The 23,254-nt window shown below is 48.2% G+C and overlaps 1 protein-coding gene across 1 annotated transcript in view; it reads left to right on the top strand.

Moving 5' to 3' along the window:
- The window catches only part of LOC129211807 (rho GTPase-activating protein 20-like), a 38,540-nt gene that overhangs the window by 5,130 nt on the left and 10,156 nt on the right, over positions 1–23,254 (top strand). The window contains exons 2-7 of the mRNA XM_054839458.1: positions 14,184–14,266; positions 18,756–18,926; positions 19,528–19,677; positions 21,258–21,299; positions 22,055–22,139; positions 23,045–23,122. Coding sequence (XP_054695433.1) covers positions 14,187–14,266; positions 18,756–18,926; positions 19,528–19,677; positions 21,258–21,299; positions 22,055–22,139; positions 23,045–23,122 — 606 coding nt within the window. The 5' untranslated portion in view covers positions 14,184–14,186. The remainder of the gene's footprint in view (positions 1–14,183; positions 14,267–18,755; positions 18,927–19,527; positions 19,678–21,257; positions 21,300–22,054; positions 22,140–23,044; positions 23,123–23,254) is intronic.

Genomic DNA, 23,254 nt, shown 5'->3' with positions numbered 1-23,254 from the left:
TTCTGCAGTAGCTTGCAGCAGTTGCTCCTATGGAATAATTATAACAGTCTTGTGTAAGGAACTTAATGTGAATAGTTTGATTCCACTGCTTATCTTTTTCCACCTCTTGTGCCATCAAAGGCGTGGGGCGTGTTCTAAGGCCACACGACTTGACTTGCATTGATTCATAGCAAGAGCTTCTTACTATAAGAATGTGCGTATTTCTCTGTTAGCCTCGCTTGGCAAGCCGTTCTCTGGCCTCCAGGTTATTTGATCTCTGAGCTCTTCATCCTCTATGATTAGCTTCTCTCCTCCCCTTTCTCAGCCCACTGGCAGCTCTTCAGGCTGTGTTTTCAGGCCCCTCCTTCACACCTTCTTTTTGACATGGGCTCAGCTCACATAATGCTGCTCCCGCCTGCCTTTCCATTCTTGACCTTTGCCCAGCTGCTCAGCGATGTCTCTCTCTTGGCCTCTGCCACTGTTCAACCCTTAATGTCTTCCTGCAACTCCAAAAACTGGCAAAAAAGTGCAATTGTTTAAGCCAAAGTCTACTTTTATTTGCCCAGCTCATGTAACTTTAGACCTGCGGCTCCGCTGAAATTCGCGATGTTTGGATCCTCATTTGAGGCTGGGATGCCTATTTTTCATTTCCATCAACTGCAAAATTCTGTGGGATTAAATCCTACAATTCGGCACAAACCTATCACGAGTTCTGAGGAGGAGTTGGACAGTGAATGTTACTAATAAGTGTATTACCCTTCCTGATGCGGACAGGCAGATGAGCAAGCAACAGAAAGCGGAAAATGCCTTTCATGGTGTGTGTGCTAGCAGAGGTGCTGTTGATTAACCCATTTTTCAGCCAGCCAGCTCCAAGAATGCCATTTAACAACTCCAAGTCTGTATAATGCTAACAGGATGCTTATAAGGCATAAAGGGATTGATGTTCAGCTCTAATGAAATCCAGATGCACAGAGCTGCCTCTTTGCAAGGTCTCTTCCATGGCCAAGCTGCAAATAAAATGATTTAATCGTTGTAAATAGATGAGAAACACCAGACTTGCAACATGCACTAGGTACTTAAACTCACAGGCACCAAAGCCTGCTGGCAGTTACCTGGTGGAGGGGACGGGGTCACCCACTGACCCTCTGCCTGCAACATCATTCGTAAGGTGGGAACTTGGGACCTTCCCTGGGGAGCACAGTTCGTGCCCATGTTTGCATCAGGGCTGGGGAAAGCTGACTTGGAAACAAACCTGCTTCCATCCCTAAGAGAAAGCCAAGGCAGGTGTAAAGGTGATGAGCGTCTGGCCGGTCTCTCTCAGCGGTGTGGTGGTGGACCACTGGCAACTTGGCAGCTTGCACTGGATGTGTGTCCAGGGAGAGGTGGGGATTCGTACCGCAGCATTCAAGTGGAGATGCACTGTCTGCTCAGTCGACATGAAGCGTTACTGCCTCATAAACTGTAGTTTACACTTTCTCTTCCTTGTGCAGTTTATATCTTCCTGTATCACCCACCGAGTGTGGGCACGGCGCGTTTCGTGCTCTGGTGGTTAATCTGGGCCCTAGCAGGGGTTGGACCAACACACTGAAGCTCAGAGGCCCTGTTTGGAAAGGCTGAAGTAATTCTGTAGCTGGGCAGACACAGCTGTCTATGAGTTTTTAATTTTTAATACGGCAGGAGGAGTTTCGAACCAAGAGGGGGGAAGAGAAGGGGCTTATTTTAAAGACACAAAGGAATGTGCTGCATTTTTCTGTTCCTCAGGTTTGGCTGCTCTGCAAGCTTTTCATTTTGCCAAGCTCAATTCAGTGAACTCTTTATTTGCATTTTTAAAGAAAGAGCAGGATTCTTGATTTTCTTTGGCCTTCGTGATGAATTTTTATACCGTGAGACCCAGCAAGTTCCCTTCTAATGTTATATATACATCCAACTTTATAACAGAAACTTCTACCCCGAAGTACCAGCCTGAATTAAGTGGTTTAAAGGGCTTTATAAAAGTGTGCCCTACTGCCTTCCCACGTGAGTCTTGTCGGAAGTCACCCCGTAGTAGTTTGACGCTATGCTCGTAATCAGAGCGTGCCACAGCTTGATGCTAGAGACTCTCTCTCTGTGTAGAGCTATGTAGAGATTTTCTTTAGAGCTGTAGAGGCAAGAATTCCTCGTGAGAGGTTCCTGGGGTAGCTTTCAGCGTTGGTTTTAGGGAAGGAATGGGTTGAGGAAAGAGTCCTACTATAAAGTTTTATCGAAACGTATAGCGGGAATTTGTTCCAGTGGGTTTTCACCAAGGCAATAAGCATTGCAGGAAAATCCCAACAGGCAGCAGCTGTTTGGTCTAATCCATTGTCAGCAAATATTTCAAATTTGCACAGCCCTGGACATCAGAATTGCAACCAAACTGTCGGGACCTCCGAGAAAAGGTGAAGAAATTTTACAAAGCAAGATTTTACTTTTCCCACCGCTTTTGGCCTCCTATGCTAGTACTGTAAGGGGGGAAGCGCTTCCTCTAGCAGCTCTTAGTTTCTCACCAGGCCAGAAGCGCAAAGTACAGAAGTATTTCTAAATCGACATCAATATTTATTGACCTCTTCAGTTTCCATCAGTTAGCAATTTTCTGTATTCTGCTGGCTACAGAGACTTGCATTTGTGTTCCTTAACTTTTTTCAAATTGATGTCAATGCAAAAAAGACTTTGTTCAAGTACATCCTTCAGATGTTCAGAGCCTGATCCTGTTGAAGGTGATGGCTAATAATCATCCTCACCAGCAGTAAGCATTTTTCTTGTAGTGCTTTTTTTTGTTATTGTCCCAGAATAGATGAACACACCCTCTCCTGTTGAACCTTCAGATTTGCAGAGAAGAGACCACCCGTGGATGTTTTCAGCAGCAGTTGGACATAGTTTTCACACATTCTGTCCACCAACGCTGTATCAGTGGGCTGAGGCTTGGAAATAGCAGGAGTTTTAAAATTCTTGTGTTTATCAGTTTTCTCCTCGCTGTCCGGTACCGGATGTCGCAGTGAGGAAGCACAGAGCTCCAGGTGGGCACCCGAGTGTTTACGGAGGCACAGCTAATGAACGGGAGCTCTGGCCTCGTCTTCCTGCTTAGAGTTTTTGGGGCCCTTTTTAGGTACCTGTCCTGCCGTTCGAGTGACAGTGGAGAGTTTCACTTTGCTTTCGGACCCTGGGCAGTGCTGTGTCACGGGACCAAACCCTCGTGCTCATCCCCAGGCACGGATGCTCCTGGTGCAGGACAGTGCCACGAGGGCAAGGCTGTGTTCAGCAGCCAGAAACAGACCCAAGCCTTGACAAATTCCAAGTGTCCGGATTTGGGGTCCAGCCCAGTGACACGTGAGAACATGGACCATTACATCAGAAAGATCCAGTTCAGGCGAGAAAACCTCTGGTGCTCCATGAGACAGCAGTCCGCTCTGTGCTTTGCAGCACATCCTCTCTCGTCGCCATCCGCCATCCCTGTTGCTCCAGACCCTGGAGGAAGGCAAGCCCTGCGGGCACAAGTAATCCATGGGAGCAGGGCAAAAAAAGTGGCATGGAACAGATTAGTGTGAGTGAAACTAATCCCCAGCCACCTCCGAGTGGAAAACCCACTCGGCCTTTGGCAGCCGAGAGCTGTTTCTCCCAGTCCCCCTTATATGGGACATTTTAAAATAAACCAGCAGGGCTGCATTTCTTGGAAGGAAAAGGAAATGTTTCAAAATGTGTCCTTGCAAACTGATTTACTGCCATCAGTCTCTGCGTATTTTAAGAAATGTTTGAGTTTGGTTGGAGACGGGTTTTAGCAGTAAGGGAGAGGGAAGCAATTAGTGAAACAAGACGGGAAGATGAACTTGTGTAAAACAGCTCGGATAAATATTTACAACCAAGTTTCTTAGCTCTGAGTTCACATTAAACCCTGCCCTGTCTCTCTGAAGGGACTCACATCCACAAATAAAATACCGGGTTGTGGCCACCCAACGTTATTTTACACTTCCTTCTCTGATTAATTAGGCTAATGATGGATCTTAAGGAATTCAAAGGGTTAAAGTGGTGGCAGGAGAGTTAAAGAGTCTCCTTAGCATTTGCAAGGAAATGTTAATGCTTTACCATATGCCCGTGCTGGCAAAATTCACTCCAAAGAGCTTGTAAAACAGCTGCGCTTTTTTTCCCTCTCTTCTGGGCACTGACTTTTCACCCTATGCACAGTGAAGTAGTGCGAACTATTAAAATATAAATGGACAGACACACGTGTCCTTACCTAACGTGAAGGAATATGGAAAAATGAGGGTGGATGGGTTGGAACAGGGTTGCATTAGCCAGAAAACAGAATGGACAGCCGGAGTCCCAGGGCGGCAGCAGGCCCAGGGCAGTTAGCGCAGCGTTAACCGGGCTGCGTGAGCAGTTAATACTGCTCCTTCCTAGGCGAGGCAAATCATCTGTGTTGTGGGAAAGCTTCTTGTAGCCCCCGATGGTAGCAGAGAGACCTGTTCCTTCTGACAGGTAGGTGATGGAAAATGTTTAGGTATCAAGAATTCCTGATAATATTCCATAAGATTTGATCTGCTCCAGTTCTGGCTGCTCACAGATGCTGTTGGTCTATGCTTTTGGATAAGCTCCTGGGGCAAGAACTGTCTGTCTTGTTTTCACAATGAAAATGTCGCAGTAGTGACTCCGGGGGAATATACCTTATGATTTGAGGAGAAAGGACACCTAGCTTAGACCTTTCCCGGAAGGAAGACCTAGCTTCCAAGCCTAGTTCTGCCACTGCTTTTCTGCATCGCTGTGGGCATGTTACTTAAATCTTCATTCTGAGCCTCAGTTTCTCCATTTTCCAAGCTGTCACTTCAAAGCTGGACTAAAGATGGATGGGATAAAAGTAAGGAAGGGAAGGGCTTGGCTGAATGACCGTGGTGTGTTTTAGAGCCCATCAGCTGGAAAATATCGTGGTGAAGCACAACAGTTACATAGAGGGAAAAGCAGAAAGTCACCTTGCTAAGGCCACCACTGTCTCGGAAACAGGCTGTGTCAGTCCTCTGGCAGCACGGGCAGCAGATCACGGTCCCGACAGAGCTCCTCAGCTGGCCACCTGCTCCTGGGCACGTACAGCGGTGGGCATTCCTCTAGACGCACGGGGTTTGCTTCTCTCCTCTTATTCACCTGCCCTGAAACGTCTCTAGAGCAGCCACAAAGGCCTCGCGTACCGCAGGGATGCTGGTGTGGCAGCCGTCTGGGGCTGGGAATGGGCTGGTGTCGCAGCACAGTGCGTGCAGCCGCTCCTACAGCTGCCAAAAGCGTTACTGTCCCTGGGATGAGAAACCCAGCGGCACAGCTGGCGGGTGAGCGCGGCGAGCTGGATGCCGTAGCCTGCTTCATCTTCTCCTGGCTATTCTGCGCAGCGGGAAAAGGCCCATCTGGTGCCTTGGGGCGGAATGTCTGACAGAGGGGTGAAGTTTGCCTGTAGAGCCTGACTCTGCTCGGAGACGGAGAGCGTGGAGCAGCTGCGGCTGTGGATAACGCTCATAGAGGTGCAGCAGGCCAGGCACCAAAACAGGCAAAATACACTTTTTGGTCTGGCTTCCTCTCAAAATGAGGCATTTGCTGTCACCATAAGGACGGGGAGGTGGTTGTACCCTGCCACCACCAGTTACATCTGAGCTGGTTGGCGGATTGCACCCAGGTGTGGGAGGGAGGGACGGAGGTGTCAGAGGCTGGGGATGTTCCTGTAGGTTTTGCAAAGGCAGCCAGCCGTGACACCTCTCAGCCCCACTGCAGGGAAGGACAATCCAGGCACCCTCCTCGACAGCAGATAATCCACAGGTAACAGAGCTCACAGCCTAGCCTGGGAAAGGCGTAATGCCAGGGTTACAACGGTGCAAAACCGCCGTGCTGCAGCACTGTCTGAGCTGGCCTCAGACCATCCCCACTGGGGAAAAAATGGGGTGAGAAGCAGAGGGACAGGCCAGCTTTTGGGGGAGAGGAGCAGACGTCCCCAGAGAGGAGGCTCAAGTGACATCAAGATCTGCTGGAGGTACATTTGCGGCCCCACGGTGGGGGGCTCTCTACTGCTGGAGCTTCACCAGCCAGGAGGAACCTGTGTGCAAGCGGTGGCTTGTGCCTCTCGGGCCTGTGGTGATGGGGGAGAGGATCAGCCCGTCCTTGGCCTTGAGCAGCGTTTGCCCTGCTGCTCTGTGCCAGATGAGCACTGCAAGGGGTAGCTTCGAAAGCTGGATCTGGCTCCGTGGGCAGCCCAAGTCCAGACTCAAGCTGAGGGGGAAGGCTTAGGTCTGCTGCCTTGCAGACCAAGGCAGAGACTCCAGCTGGCCAGGTAATGACCCATTTTACACAGTTCCCCCTCAAACAGTTAACTAGTGGTGAAGTTGTTACAGGAAATACTCCGAACGGCACAGGAAAAGCAACACGCTCAGCCCTCCACCCTGATATTTCATGTGCCTTCTGGCAAAGCCAGCACCTGCAGTGCTGGTCTCACGGTCTTAACGCACCCCGACTTGGGGGAAACTAAGCACAGGACAGGCATGGGAGATCCCTTAGGAAACCGGCTCCCCCTTCCTCTAATCAGTCCTTTCAAGAAGGTTTGCATCTCCTGAGTGTCTCACTGCCTGCATCTGCAGACTCGCTCCCTCGGCTACACGCCTTGCAGCACGTGGCGCAGGCACTACTAGTGCGTCTGCTCACATCGTTCCTGTCTTCTAAAGTCAAGAGGCACTGCACTTCTAGAGATTAAATTTTTAGGCATAGCATGATTTCTGGATGTCTTCTAAAGACATCTAATGCTTGAACAGCTCTGTTACTTAGCAAACCTTTCCAACTAGTGCTCTACCAGCTTAATTATTCCTGTTACTCTAGTAGCAGAGACACAAGGCTCCTGTACTAAAATAACTAATTCTATCCGTATTTCATGCTACAATTCTAGCTAGATATATTATGTTGCTGTAAAAGCAGTATATAAAACTTCCCCTGAGAGTTCAGTGCCCTTTCCCTACATTACATGAATGTAAAGCCACTGACTGTAGTGGATCAACATTGATTTACCCCAGCCGAGTACCTAAGTTGTTTGTGCTGGACTCTGCTCAGTCCTAGAGGTACTCAGCAAGGTCTGTGACAGCCCCCTGTCCTCCCATCTCCCCTCCACGTGTGCCTCTGGGACCGTCCTCGCTGCGAGCACCAGAGCGGGGGGGGTTTGCAGCCCACCACTCAAGGCCAGGTTCCCCTGGTGCTGGGTGGCCAGGGCAGCGGGAGGCAGGGCAGGTCTCGGGCTGGGGGTCCTGCGGGAAGCAGGTTCATACAGAGCACTTTTTTTGGAGGGCCCGCTCCATTTTGGACCCTTCTCTCCATCAGGTCATGCTGGCCTGCATGCCTGGCAGCAAGCTGGAAGGAAGCTGGTTAACAATGCCTCATCGTGATCACCATCACAGCAACAGATCTCTGCTATATATAGCGTCTTCCCCTGGCTGGGAACTGGGCAAAGATGGGGAAACCAGCGCAGGAGCCAAGTCACAGCCCAGGCTTTTGTCTTGGTCCGAGTACTCCAAACGGTCACCTTTTAAGGGACGCTCGGAGGAGAACTGGAGACGTTTTTATCTTATTCTGGGTGGCAAGCTGGGCAGGGAATCAAGGCTGAGAGGAAAACAAGTCGTCTTCCAAGGAGCTGGTGGCATGATGTAGGAAGGAGTGTAGCTTTCCAAGCCAGTATCACCCAAGGTCAGGCTGGCAGAGGGTGGCACAGCGCATCTGGATGAGATGCAGGGCAGGGAGGCATGGCTGAGGCACCCCCCGGTGAGGTGGCACTGAGTGCCCTGCAATGGATTTCCCCGTTCGGGGGCAGCGGGGAATGGCTGCGAGACAGCAGCTTGTGGAGCCCCGGCTAAAACCGCTACTGGTCGTGGGGTCACATCGAGTTTGTACGGTTCCTAGAGCGGCAGATGAAGTCTAGGAACAAGGGGAGAAGGAGACAGCAGCCGTGCAAGTGCGCTTTTCCCTAAACGCATTTTAAGTGCAAATGAGCATAAAATGGCAAGCCCAGTTGTTTTCAGTTCGTGTAACCTAATGCCTGATTTCCTTTCATGCAGTGAACAATTCCCCCCTCTCTTTGTCTCTCTCTATTTGGGTTTTCTAACTAGAAATGCAACTGCAGTCTGATGCAGGCACTTCGTAAGAGCATCCTGCGATCACACAAACGAGACATAACAGAGCAGGAGGCAGCAGCGTCTCTCATTAGCTCATTAAGATACTTCGGCAGGAATGCCGCTGCTAACATAAACTCATTATTGGATGGAAGAGCAGCAGCTGCTGTTTTCACATGGATGATCCATCCGAGCCCAAGCGATCGGTTAATTGTTTCTGTACTCTTAACTGGATTCTTAAGTATTTTTTTGAATGTTGCCCGAGAGCTAAATAACCATGTGCTACATTTATACAGTAACTTTTCCTCTGCCTTTACTGGGTTCAGCTGATTAATAGCAGTGATCAGCTATCTGCTCTGACACAACATACCAATACTGTGATGAGAGTATTCGTAGGAAGAGAGTGTTTCACAAGATCCATCCAAGAATTAGAATAATATTAGTGTAACTGGCTCTGAACAATCTGCAATGCTCCAACTAATCAAAGACATCGTGTCCCATGTTTTACTCTCTCTGTGCCTTTAGCAACGTAAGCCTCCCTGAGTGATCTGAACGTCAGCATGGAATGGACTCAGAGTCCACATTTATGAAATGTTTTATTTTTTTTTTACAGACTATATGATACCCTTTCACCATCTTCACAGCTAGAAAGTGGACTGTTTGTCTAACTTGGGGAGAATGATGCTGACAGCCCAATGTTCCTTGTAAGAGAGTAACAGAACGTGGCAGCTAAGAGCATCGGGAGAAGCAAATTTCCCTTGGAAGCGTGAGCTGGGTGCCTGCAGCTGCACTAGTGACACGGTGGTAGGGTCGCTCCGTTCAGTAGCATGCAGAGAACTCATGTGAAACATCAGTATGCTGAGAATAGGGGGAGACCTAAATTATCCCTCTCTCCCTGTATTTGATATTACTGCTTTTAACCCCTGCTGGGTACAGGGAAGCCAGTCCAGTGTCAGGTCTGAAGTGTGAAGTTGATCTCGTTTCCATATGATGGTTTGTAAAAAAAAAAAAAAAAAAAAAAATGCAGCTTTGGAACTCTTTAAATCCTGCTTGTGATGGCAAGGGTCGGTGCAGGGGCTCGTTAAACAACCACATAGGAAGGAACGGAGGGGGGAACGCTCAAGCTAAATTGAGAGCTTATTGGGGCAGCTGGACTTTTCCTTCGCAACACGTTAGACACTGATGGGTGAATGTCCCAGATCTGGAGTCACGTCTGAATTTTTGGACAATGTCCATCGCTATTTAGCAAGGGACAACATTAATAAAGCCAGCACACAATTCTCTCCGCGTCAGAAGAGAAGGGAGGGGATGGCTATCATCCTTGCCTCAGTAGAGAGCGTATGGGGTGGTGACAGGCTAACTGATCTTCCTTGCTGCGTGTTCAGTCCTTTGGAAGGACATTTCCACTACAGACTGCAGGGCAGTGTGGACATACCAGGCTAGCTTTAAACATGCTAGCTAGTCCCGTTTCTTGGCAGAGCCTCTGCAGGGTTTCATCCTACTCTTTCTACACTGCTACTTGTTTTCAGACTGACTTTGCAATCTCTTTTTCGGTGGTGACATACCTAATGGCCAAAGCAGAGCTACCCAGGAGCCTTCTTGTAGTTTATTTTTTTCCCTGGAAAATGCAGATTAATTGAAAACAAACGTTTTATCGAAACACACTCCTCTGGAAGAATCTTCCGGTGAAATAAAGGGAGGGCTCTGAAGGAACTCTTCCTGCCACACCGGATCCTAAAGCTTCCTGCCAGGCAAGTTTCCATTGGAAAATGTCCTCGATTCATGTCAGCTTACCCACCCAGCCCCATGGTCTGCAGCTTTGCAGCAGCCTTAATCATATGGATTAACCCAGAAATTGAGAGTCCTGTAGATCTGTCACATCTTACTGCGCAGGAGGTCCTGCATCCAGGCAGCCCTGGCCTTGCAGGTGGCCAAGCCAACCAGCTCCTTGGCTGTGTCTACCTCCCACGTTTGGTCTGGGAGCATCAGGGTGTCTGGTCCATGCCATCATAACCTACAGTCTTTCACATCATCGGCAGCTTGTGAGCGAGAGAGACGTGTTTCCCTGCTGCGTTGCACTGGCTAATGGAGATGAGTCTGACCAGGCAGGTTCCTGCTGCTGCTAGCGGCGTGCACCAGTCTTGTCAACTTGCAGTAGATGCTGAGGTCAAAGAAAGCACGTGGTGTTTTTGAAGACACAGTGCATCGATGTTCTGAAACAAATATTTTGATTTATGTTTTGCAGAAAAATTGCACTATTAAAAACATTTTTGTTTTCATTTCTGAATGTGAACTAAACCAAATAGCAGCATTCCAGTGCCACAGACATTGCAGGCTTTGACCAGCTATTGACAGAAGGAAAATCCACCCTGTTCTAAGCAGGTGTCATTATTTTTCAGCTCCATCCCACCTTAACTATCTGAAGACTAACATTCAAGTGCAGAGGTCAGTGTGGGGGGGGGGAAAACCCCACTCACGCTGGCCAGCTGAGCCGATAGTGTAGGCCATACATGGATTTGGAATGAGGGGCATTAGGCTCACAACCTCCCCAGTGCCAAGAAATACAGAGCTAAAATTGGCAGCTCTGAGATGAGTAATGCACAAACACAGTCCAGAGTGTTGCAAGTGTTCAAGCAAATGAGTATCTGTTTCCATGGCATCAAAACAGCTCAGAGATTATGCCGTGTCCCTTTGGCGGTTCTGATTCCAGCGCCTGGTTAATGTGAGCGGAGCTGACGTCCAGCAAAAGCACTCCCCGGCTTTAACATGGAGGAGCACAGCAAAGTCCTCCCTTCATCCAAAAGCGATGCCGTGGGGAAGGGTTGTGTGATGCTGCCAGCACCCGGGCTGTGGACCACCATCCGTCCCCTCCAAGCACTGCCAGCTCTGCCGTTGGGCAGAGGGTGAGGGGGCTGTGGCCACTCCAGGGAGCTCCTGCGTGCAACAGAGACCTTGTGGTGTTTCTTCTGTGTAGTGAGATGGGAGTGGTTTTTTGCAAGAAAACCATAAAACTGTAGACCTTAGAAACATGCAGGATTCAGAGCATGTTTTACATGGCACTGGAAGAACACTCAAGGTGTTAGGAGACTCTGTCCTTGTCCAGCAGCCTCTTAAGGAAACATCATTTACATGGGTAGCCCATACAAACCAACATTATTTAAAATGGGCTACACAACTAGGTTCTCCCAAGCAGGGAAGGAGGACATGAGCAACAGTCTTAGCTTACATGACTACTGAAACCAAAGGCAGAACAATTTATTATTCCTCTATTAAATATGCAAATGTTAACCATGAAATTATGCCAATTAGTTGTGTCCCGTTCCCTCAGTAAGACGCCACTCGTGTGATCTTGTGGCCATCATCTCAATGATGTCCTGCCAAGGATACTTGACTGGCTAGGGTCAAAAAGACTTTGGCTGAGGGCTTGGAAGGCAATTTTCTGGTTTGCTTAGAGTCCGTGTTTAGGATCAGAGAACTGGACCTCTGGCCAACTAATGATCTCAGCATTTATTTGGAAATAGCAAGTCTGGGGAATACCTTGTGTCCTGTAGTCACAGCATTTCACTGGAAACCCAAAGTTCTGTCTTTGTGAGACTTCCGTGGGTAGGCCAGTGCCTGCTGGAAGTGGTGGTAGTGAACAGGTCCTCATACCCCTCTGGAGAAGTGCAATGGGTGGGCAAACACAAGGCTTCTTGGAAGGCATTGCAGCCACCATTCAGATGCAATCCAAAACCATTCCTAATGGTCACGAGAAGAAATCCACCAGTACTGACTCTTGTATCTCCCCTGAAATTTGTTCGGAGTACAATGTCCTCCTGCACTACACTCACATCATGTATGTCATTGGTACTCCTTACCACGTTTTACCACAGAGGAGACTAGTTTTGGGGAGGCCAAAATGATTGCTTTGCCTACAGTAAGGTTGTTATGTGCCGTAGGATTCTTCGGCACAGAAGATACTATCACGTGCAAGGTTTTATTACAGTGCCATTGAAGATGTTACTACAACGCCCCTGGCACAAGGCTGCATCCGATCGCCCTGCGTGCCTGCCGTAGTCATTCAGGTAACCCTTGCAGCTGAAGCCTGCCCGGGTTTTGCACCAGGCAACCACACCCATCCTTTCTTCCTACCCTAAGATATTGCATGACCGATGCTTTGCTGTACTATGTTTTGTAGGAACATTTTATCCTATTAAGGCACCTCTGAAAGCCAGATGTTCTGTTTTAGTAGGGGCTCTCTTTTTTTAAAACAAACATCTTTGAGCTGATGTTATTTTTATTTAGTTCTCTCTGTGAAACTTCCGAAGACAGATCTTTGCTTGGCAAGGTCATATCAGGGAATGAGGAAGAAATTGTCGTCTGTCTGTCACTGCCTGCATATATACAGGTACACAAGGAGTCTACTTAGAGCGCTACTGGTGTTGCAAAGCGGAATATTCATATGTTAGGAAATTGCTTTATTAAGTTGCGCTTGCAGTCCCACTCCAACTTTGACTTACGTGATCGTATACTTTTTCGTCTGTGCTTTGGAGGGCTCTGCTGGACCTGGTCAGGCACAGATCAGGAGTCTGCGTTGTAGAAAGCTCTTGCCTGTCGAATTCCCCGGTCTGTTGTCGCAGAAGTCAAACGAAGTGGGACATGAGGAGGCGTGCGCCTTCCCTGGCAGCTGGACTCCTCACCAGACTCTGCCACAGATTTCCTTTCTCAAGTGCGGTAAATCGCTCCCACCAACTTTTGAAGTGGTCGCTAATGCCCTGTTCTTAATTTCTGGGATTCCTCGCATAAATCCCCGGAGACAGGCTTACAGCCATGCTGAGCGCCTGTAGCTGCAGCGAGAGTGAGCAGGAACGGTGCTTCAGACCAACCCCCTCAGCCAGCCGTCAGCTCAGAAAAATCAGGTCCCATGTGTTGAACACCAGGCACCCAGATTCACTGTAATCACTTTGTTCTTGGCCTTTCCATCAGTGAAATGAGGATAATACCTTCCTTATGTGGTTATAAGGTACTGAGCTGTAATAGCGTTGTGCACTCGGAGATGGGACTAGTGAGCTCACATGCGATGAATATTTCTGCGTTCAGCAGTTTGAGAAGTATACAGTTAAGTAAAGGAACACGCTCTCTCCGTAGGACCTCTCCTCAACCAGCAGTCCTGGTTTCTTTTATTCCATAGGATATTCCATGTTTTGATATGTCCAGAAGTCAAAAGATCAATAATTCTCAGCATACTCGACACTTCCTGCTACGTCAAGCTCTAATACAGGCGAATGCTGAAATTAGAAATGAGCCGTGGGACAGATTTTTCCCATGCTTACTAAGCGAGAGCCATGGCTATAAGGATTTCTCTCCCAGGATGAAATCTGTCATCTTTTTCCAGCACAAAATTCATTTAGCAAATAAAAGGAGACCTGTGACCTTTGTGTGTATATGTTGACTTGGATGGTTATCGTGTCTAACTCACGGGTCTCACCATTACAGTCACCTCATTTCTGTGTCATACAAGACTTGGTGGCTGTCACTGTTAAAAAAGATACAGGTATCTTGAGGTTACACTGCCTGGAGTGGGGCCTAATAACAGTCTAAATGCTGAATCTGTAAATCATGGAAAATGAAGATAAAGAAAAATCTATTAAGTAACCTCATCCATTCCTTCAGCCCATAAAATACAGCTCCCTGCAGTATTATACGCTGTTCATAGCTTTGTCCAGTTTTAAATTGGATTTCTATACCTTTCCTTACAAACTATTACATGTCATGAGTGTTAGGAAGTTTTTCCTGACCTTCGGCCTGTGGGTTTTTTCTCTGCTTAATTTCATGTCATTACTTTGAATTTTGGCTGTGAAAACTGGAAGCATTTCAAGTTAGGAAAGTTTTATGTGTCCCACATAAATGTGAGAGTTGACAAGTGTTTGAATAATAAGGAAGGGGAGGGAGGTGTCTGAAAGCACAGATCATGGCGCTCGGTGCTGAGATTTCATGAGTGTTAACTAGATAAAAAGAGAACTCGTAGAGTGCAAAGGGCAGATCTGCTTCCAAGGTGGCCAGGCTAACTAACTGGAATGTCTTTTTGTCTTGCAGAAGATGAAGCCCATCGTCCAAAGAAGACGATCTACCCCTTCTGCCATTACTAAAGCTCTCGGCAAGTCAAAGTACCATTCCAGGTAGAGGAAATACCTTTCTGACTCCTTTTTCCACCTCTCTGCCTATACAATTGAAATCAAACTGGTTTTCAAATTCATTTAACAGCGTTGAGGGCAATTTGTTTGTGGACGTATATGGAAGAGTTTCTTTTCTACTGGAATAGCATAGTGCTCAGCAATAAAAGCTGAGGGAAAGGAGGAGGATAGCGGGGACATTCACGTTACGGTGTTTGTCTCCCCAAGTAACCACTACACGTGCTGAGGCCCTGCTTCCCAGGCAAAGGCTGGACATCTGCCCGCTGATGGGAAGCAGTGCATGAATTGCTCTTTTTTTCCCATCTTATTTTCTCCCCCTGTCCTGTTGGAAGGGAGTGAGAGAGCAACGGGGTGAGGGTCTGGCAGTCAGCTCAGCTCAACCCACCACGCAAGGATAGCCGGTTATTTTCAATGCAGATAATATTCGGTCTAGATATTTGATGCCTGTTATATCCAAATATAAATACATCTGGACGATATTGCACGGTGCAGAGGCACCCAAGTAAAATCAGGTACCAGAAATGGTGTGTAAGTAAGTTTCTGTAGCGCATAAGTTTCTGTTGACACTTGTGTAGTTCAGCTCGGAGGGGTGTTCACAGCGCTGGCAGTGCAGACCTCACCAGCGAGGTCCAGAAAGCAGAGCTGGGACTGGCCGGTAGAGTGCCCTTCCTGCATCCCTTGCAGAGCCATCCCCTGCCATCAGGACATGAAGTGCTCTGTACAGTCCAAGCTGGACTGAATGGCAGAGCTTCCTGACAGCTCTCCTGGCTTTTCTCTCCTGCGCCCGGACCCCTGTCTGCCACTTGGCTTAGCAGACGTGAAGGCATGGGCCTGTTCAGAGCTTGCGTGGGGCATGTTGTCACCGTGCCGTGTCACGTTCAGTCACTAGGTAGGGAGAGGACCTGCTTTCCTGGTTGTCAGCCTGGAGTCTTTTCCCCAAATTCGCTTTCAGCTGGAAGCCCACGCTGCCTCCCTTCTGCCCAGTAGCGCAGCCAGTGCGGGGAGGCCAGTGTGCTCCTGCCAGGCGGGAGCAATGAGCCCCAGCTCACAGACACCAGGTCCCGGGGACTCCTCCTGAGATGCAGCGACCAGGTCGCTCATCCTCATACACTTGCTGCCTTGACACTGGGAGGCCACGTACCTCCTGAGGGAATAAGAGATTTTCCTTAAGTACATATATTTATGTCTGTACATATGTATACATATATACGTGTGTGTGTGTATTTTATGTATATGTATACCTATGTCCCCTATGCTTGCAAACAGCAGAAAAAACTCTATCCTCCCCCCTCTTGCTGGACTGCCAGTGAGACAAGCTTCCTCGCGTGGTTCGCACCGAACAGCCCGTGAGTGTTTGGCTGGTGGATTCATGGCTGCTTAGTCTGCCCTCTCACCCGCCACTGGCAGTGGTACGAGAAGCAGAAACAGAGATGCCCTAAGAAACGGAGGAGCCAATGCTGCAGGAAGGACAGACAGAAGCAGCCGCGGGAGAAAAGCTGCCCAGTGCAGACCAGTACGTGGGGACTCCTGTCCCAGCAGAGTGTGGCAGTGGGTGAGGAGCACAACTGGGAGGTGTCAGAGGACTGGGGTGCAGAGAGCCCCTGTGCGGGCCTGCCTCTGTTCTGCAAAGGCCCACTCATTTGGGAGAGAGCACAATCGTCCCCATCCCTCAGCTCTGACGGCGGTGAAGGGCTGTGGTTTAGTTTAGTTAACGGGAAGGAGGCGTAAGCTGTCCCCAGCCCAGCGGTTGCGGGCAGGGGAAGGCCAGGCAGCAGCGCTGTGCTCACGCAGGTCCTGTCACGGGTGCAGGCGGAGGAGGAACAAGGTGCTCCAGGAAGACACAGCGGGACACAGGACACGGGCTGGTGTGGCATTCGCTGCCTCGCCTACTGGGACTGCGATGGCATCATCCCTGAGGAGCATCCTGGTGTTCCACCCCAGCTTGTCCCTGCCTGGCCACCCCCTGGGGACACCAGAGACCTCCCTGTCCCCTGCCCCATCTGCTGGACCACTGGCGGGAGGGCTGGCCCTGAGATTTGGCTGTGTCTCAGACGCAGATTGATCTGGGGGTGTCGGGGGGCTGGGAGCTATGTCTGGGGATGGAGGGAGCGCTGGGACGTCTGCCCATGCCCTGCCAGCGTTGAGTGGGGTGGCATCAGCTCAGGACGTTTGGAGGGAGAGCCACCGGATCCGGCCAGCCTCCAGCACAGTCACGTCCCTGTCGGCTGGCAGCAGCTTTCCCTTACTACCAGCCCGGGTGGTGAAAAGCCCTCTCTTGCCTGCGACGCCAGAGCCGCCCAGTGCTCTGCTGACACTTTGCTCCTGCAGGTGTGAAACGCCAGGAGTGTCAGCAGATAGAGTCAGGTACAAACGTGCCAGACACGCAGATCTTCTGCTGAAATATCAAGTGCTAGCCGTGAGCCGAGCTCCTTGGTCCTTTAGTGGGTGCTGAGCCCTCTTCAGCGTCATCCCCTCTTCCTCCTGCAGCGCCGTGTGACTACTAGACACAGATGAGGGGATGCCACGCTCCTTTCTGCCTTGCTCCGATGGCAATCTTATAAATAACATTTCCTCAGAGATTTGTTTAGCTTGGTATCTTTTTCCTTTGTAATAAAGAGATGATAAAGCTGAACTGATTGACATTTTGATCCGGACCAGCCCTCCTGAAGAACATCCCTTTTGTATCACACCACAGGTAATTGATGCATAGTACATCCTGATTTTCTGAAACGAGTGTGTGAGGTCAGTCTTGTAAGATCATTTAAAATAAAGGGCAGGACTGATTTTCACTTGGTTGTCTTCTGACCAAGTTATGTGGCTTCTTTGTCATTCCCCCCACGCCCTTCTAAATTGCACTTAAAAAAAGTAAAGAAGAGAAACAAATTCTTGACTTTATTTGGCTGGAGAATATCCTCGTGAGGGAGGGAAGCTTTAAACATTTCTCGTGACGGATTGCTATGGAGGGAGCTGGTACGATGCCATCTTTGCTTAGGCCACCAGAGTATTGGTGAGATTTTTTTGCTATCCTGCTATTGTGTTTACAAAACTGTGTAACTCCTCCAGCTTTAGGAAATCCACTGCTGAGACTGAGAGGTCGTATGGCTCCCACTACTCAATTCACGCACATGGAGAGCTTTTAATATCAAGTTTAAAGGTGATTTAGCTTCTCACTTGTAAAGGCAACAGATGCATAAGCCAAGAATCCACTTGCTGGTGGCTGTGGAGTGGTGAAGGGAATTCCTGCTTGCAGGAGTGCAGGTGTGCCTGTGGCTGGGGGATGGTTTTTGAAAAACAGCTACTCGCTAGCTTTAACCTCACTCCTGTGAAATCAAAGGAGCCCAGTTATGAGGCCAGTGGAAATTGAGTTAAGACCAACAATGTCAAAAATGCCACCTTTAAAGCTCATGTGGTTTTTCATTTGTTCGTGAAGAGATTGCCCTCAGACTGGAGCAGTATTGCTGAGGGCTGGAGGGAGGGTAGGTATCTCTTCCACATGCGTCCTTGCTTGCAGGCAAGATACATGTTTTTGTCTATGTGTAGAGACAGGTGGATTTCTGGGTTTTCTTCTATCTACGTAAATCTAAGGCCATGTCTCGGAGGTTAGCTAATTCAGTCAGGGCTGGGCACACGAACACGGCCTCTGAACAAGGCTCAGCAAAGAACTGTTTGTTCATTCAGCACAATTCCACCTGTAGAGCAAGGGTAGACCCAGGGAATGACCGTGGTACCTGTTGTACTGCCAGCACTGCCAACCCGAGCCAGGAGCAGCGCTGAGGAGGTGCTCTGGGAGGGTGCTGAGAGTCGAGTGCGGAGATTAGCACTTGGCAGAGCTCTTCCAGCTGGGGAGAGCATAGAGAAAGGATCTGGTTCGATCCCGATGAGGACTTGTTGACTGCAGTCAACATGCCAAAACCATCAGGGTTTTTTGGAAATGGTCAGCACCTATGTCAATCTCAGTAGAAAGAAGATGCTGGATCGCAGCCAGGCAAGCCAGAATCATATGGCTGGAATTAGATGAGTACATGCAGTTCATTTTCTTTGTGCTGCAGCCCTTGCATTGACAAGCAGTTCAGTACGGATGGAAAACATGCGCAGAAATGGCAGTCCCTCCCCATGCCAGGCTGAGCAGTTCCACGAGCCGTGGGTTTTCCGTGTTCTTTTCAAGCCATAGCTCATGCTTACCAGCAGGAAATAAGTGTTTTACCTGAGTGAGAAATGACTCAAAACCGAATATTTCAGCAGCTTAACCTGCCCAGATTTGGTGTGGGCATTTAGGATTTTTCCATCTGTCTAAGGCTGGTAAAATTAATTGGGCAGAGGAAGGCAAATGCAGTTCGTAATTGAGCGCAATAGGGGCAATGCTGGGAGAAGCACGGGGCTATCGGGCTGTTCCAAAACAGTCACCTGTGTCCAACCACAAACCCTTGTGAGAAAAGCTGCTGACAAAGTCTTATGATTTTTCTTTCTCCTCCAGGGAAACTACCCTTTCCTCTTCCCATTCAGACAATGGACTGCCAAGTGGGGTGTTCAACAGCCCAGGCTCCACTTTCATCCTGGACGAGCGAGTACAGCTAACCGTGGGCCTGCAGACCCAGGAAAGACATTTGATCTTGTTCAGTGATGTGCTGGTCATCGCCAAGTCCAAGTAAGAGCAATTCACACTCGCTCCTCCCCAGTATGTGCTGCTGAAGCTAGGCTCTGAGCTATTTGAGGAGCAGGCATCAAATCTTTTTTACAAATGTGGATCTAAAATGTGGCATCTCCCCCTTCTACCTCTGGAAATTCTTCTTGGTATTAATGTTTCACTCCATTTTCCTGAAGGAAAAGGTTGTCTAATTGGTTTTGCCCTTTCCCTTATGTGGCTTCTTGAAGAAATAGCATGAGGGCAAGAAGCAATAAGGACAAAAAACTGACTTCTAGTCTGGCTACTTCTGCCACACATAAATTAAGAGCTTAGGTGACCTCAGTTATTAGCATAGACAGTAATTAGCCTAAATCAACATCTACCGGCATGTGGCTCTAGTGAGTCACATTGCCCTAAGGTGCAATGTCCCACTGCAGCCACCAACCCCAAAAATCCACTTGCAAAACTTGCTTGTAGTGCCTCCACATGCCCAGACATTTAGTTCGGGGGGGGGGGGGCTTGTTGCAGTCACTGCAGCTGCATGACTGGAAGGTAGCATGACCTGATTCTGGAGGTCTAGATGTTAGGATCTGGCCTAAGAAATCCATAATTTGAATTGCAGATCCTCCTCCAGCCTGAAGCTGAAAAAGCAGGTGCATCTGAGTGAAGTGTGGACTGGCACCTGTCTCAGCGAAGTGACAGAGAAAAAGATGAGTCCCGAGAATTCATTTGTCATCGGCTGGCCTACCACCAACTATGTTGTCACCTTCAGGTATCTCATCAGACACCAGACCTCCCTTTGCAGCGTGGCAGTTGTCTGTCTCCCATGTGTCAAGCGAAACAACGACTGAGGCTATACTGCCCTGAACTCTACTACAACCCATCTCCCCATTGAGTAGAGGACTTCCACCCACATTAGGCAGCGTGGTAAAAACTTAGATGCTGGGAGACAGGCATCTTCAAAAGATATCTGCAGGTTGGTCCCTGAGAGCCTTTTAGAGGACCAACCCTTACAAGTGGTGTTATAGCAAGGGCTAACCCTGCTGCAGAACATCCTGGAACATCACAACCAAATCTGCCGTAGCAAACCAGGTCGTGCCATCATATAACCTACAAGCATGTTGTTTCAGCATCTGCCAGCAGCCATTTCTGTGGGAGATTCGCCCTAGTTTGAGAAGGACAGGTTAGTTATGTCAATGAAAAATGCCAGATGGCCTTATGCCAGGATTAAATCCTATATCCACCCCCGGTGAGGCATGGGCAGCTCCTGGGCAAACCTTCCTCCTGCAGTTGTCTGCCAGGGTGTCCCAAGCCCACAGCCACTGACTATAAAAATGGAAAGGTTCTTCTACATGAGTCTGCGCAAGCAGCACAGTCCAGAGCTTGCTTAGTCCCTGCTAACCCCAAAAATAGAAATGCAGAGGAGCATGGAGCAGGCTAGAGAGTAGCCCATTTATGTCCAAATGCCATCTCAAAGGCTGTCCCAATGGTGTGCCTGAGCTAATAGGGCTCACCAAAAAGCAGGTGAGTTTTTATTACTTGGAGCTCAGTCTAGCCTGGCTAAATTGAATCTAGAGCTGGTATATCCACAGGGAGCTCAGGTCACTGCTGGCTCAGGCATCTCTGCTTCATACTCTCTTTTGAAAAGCAGAGAGGTCAGCAGTCTTCAAGGGTCACTCTGTCCTGAGGAGTTCTGCTGGCACAGCTAGGGAGGGCCGATCTGGCCAAATGCTTTCCCTTCTGTGGGGCAACTGTCTTGGTGAAAAAAGCAACGGGAACCATACCATGGTTTCATATGTGCTGTCTCATCACTGCCAAGGGTCAGGATGGTCTCTCCTGGGTGATGCATTCCTGGCCTTAGGACTCATGCTCTGACATGCAAGCTGCCATGTGTGTTGCGTCTTAGTCCAAACTCAACAGCAGTTCCATTTTCTTCACGTCACTGAGACCTGGGTAACCCGTGTTGGCAGCAGAAGCTTCTAGGAACGGCAGGCATTGGGAAGGAAATAATAGGAGAAAGAAAATAGCAATTAAAGGTCACTGCAAAAATAATAAGAGCCCACAAGATGAGTTAACTCCAGCATCACAGAAAGACATTTGTCCCTTATCTGAACACTCACCAGCCTGGGCAGGAAATGTAGTCGAGTTTGTTGCTGGGATTTTTTTTGTTATTATTATTTTTGTTATTTGTTAAAATAGGACAGAAGCAGGAAAGGACTGTGCTTTTGTTCCAGGGCTTTGCAGGAAGGAACTTTGACTTACAGCTATATATAAATGAAACTGGGTAGAGTTTCCAAAGGCTGTTACCCACTCAACACTTGTTTGATGATCTGCCTCCCTTTTTATCTTCAGCTCAGCTGATGTGAAGGAACGATGGCTGTCAGCATTACTGTGGTAAGTGACCCTCCTTTCATTCTTCTCCTGGGTGGTTCCTCTACAGTCTTCAGAGAAGTATGTCATGCTAGGTGTCAAATTGCCCTCTGATTTTCAGCACATTAAGTGTCTAGCTACTTTTGAAAAATCCACCTTTGAAACCTGAGTGTAGAAGCCCCTGGCTGAAAGCAAAGTTGGTGTTGACAGTGCAGAAGAGATGAAATCCACTAGAATATAATATTGTTGGATCACCTTTTTACCTTTGGAGCTGGAGGTTGACTTTGCTAATCACTATGGAAATGTCACAAGTGTTAGTGATTCTTCAGGTATTTTTTGATTCGAACTGAAGTGTGTATTTCGTGGCATCTAGAGGCTACAGTTATTTCTTTTTCATGTTATGTTTTTATGTGTTGCTTCTACCAATATCCAGGCAGAAGTGTTTGTGTAGGTACAGAGAGGGGAAGAAGTCTCTTGATTTGTGGAGAACAGTAATGATCCTAAGGATGCTGGAAGATGTTATGCTAGACACATCTGTCTGCACTAAAGTGCTGCCATGAGGGGTTTTGCTAGTCTGGGGCCTCAGAGAAAGATAAAGAAGCCAGTAAGAGCATGTGACCACCCTACGAACATTGCATGCTATTGTTACTATCGTAATTAATCTGTATTTATTTTAGAGCTAAGGAGCAGATCCCTTGGACGTCTTGGATCCAAATCTTAGGGTCCTTCTCAAGTTTGGTTGCGAAATTATATTCCCTCCCCTTTTCTTTGACTTTCAGGCATATCAATGAGGTAAAACAAAACGAATATCTGAAGAATCTGACCCTTCAGATCTTTGTGCTGGATGCTGACAACTGTTCTTCTGTAAGTAAAGCTAAGAACCTGCTCATCAGACCAGTACCACATGGAGGTCTGTGGGGTAGGGGCAGAAGGTAGGGCTGTGGTGCTGCTGCTGCTATCCCTGTTTAAAATTCAAGTCCCACCTGAAAAGGTTTTAGAGGGTGTGCCTCTGGGCAGCTGCATCCTTCCCACTGGAAGCTGATTCAGAGAGTTTTGGTTTGGGAAATCGAGATGTAAGCCAGACCCTTACCAAAGAACAGTTAATTCTTAAGGTTATTCTTGGCCTCTGGCCTCTTTCCTCTTTTCCTTCTGCTTCACTTCATAATTGGTGATGGTTTGTGGTTGAGTGCCCAGTCATTCCTATTTTCAGTGCAATAAGTTGAGGATATTGATGATGAAAGAGTCACTGGTGTGTTCTCCTGAATTAATTTACTAGAATGTGACGCAGTCTCTTCATATTAATAGCATACATTTCTAGGCTTCATGCCAAGCCTGGTGGGCCACATTTACGTCCTTGGGACTCTTCCCTCAGAGAACAACCCCAGACACTCGTGGTTTATTAGCGTTGTGCCGTGTTCACCCTTCGGAGCGACAGTGGCACTACTATCAGTCAAATACTGATGGGATCAAATACAGCATCTGAACACCACCCAGTTCTTGTGATTTCTACTGGACAAAATTTTTGGATAGTATGACAAACCTGTGATAGAAGAAGTAGCGGAGAACATTCACAATGTATAGCCATCACCCTTAACAACAATTCCACTGTAGTTCAAATTATTACAACTCTTCTAACCATGAACATTTAATAAAGACAGTCAATAGACAGATGAGCGATGTTTTCCCCAGATTTTAAAGCTGCAAGAAACTGCAGCCAAACTTCATGCCTTCTTATTAGCTTCCTGTATTTTCTCTGTTTTCCTTTCTAGACTACCACAGTCAATGTGTCCAATGTGGAAACTGCAGAGAGTGTGATGAAGAAGACCCTTCTACAGCTTGGACTTCCTGTAAGTGGCAGTTGCGTAGTCTGGCAGATCTTAGCTAAGGAAGCTGGCAACATCTGTTTTACAGGACAGTGAAGATGTACAGAAGTCTAGATTTGCTGTAGCTAACCAGTAAGGCATTAATACTCTCTGGAC

This window comes from Grus americana, chromosome 12 (assembly GCF_028858705.1).
Source record: "Grus americana isolate bGruAme1 chromosome 12, bGruAme1.mat, whole genome shotgun sequence".
Lineage (NCBI taxonomy): Eukaryota > Metazoa > Chordata > Aves > Gruiformes > Gruidae > Grus > Grus americana.
Note: the sequence above shows the minus strand (reverse complement) of the source record. Positions and strands in the feature narration are given on the sequence as shown.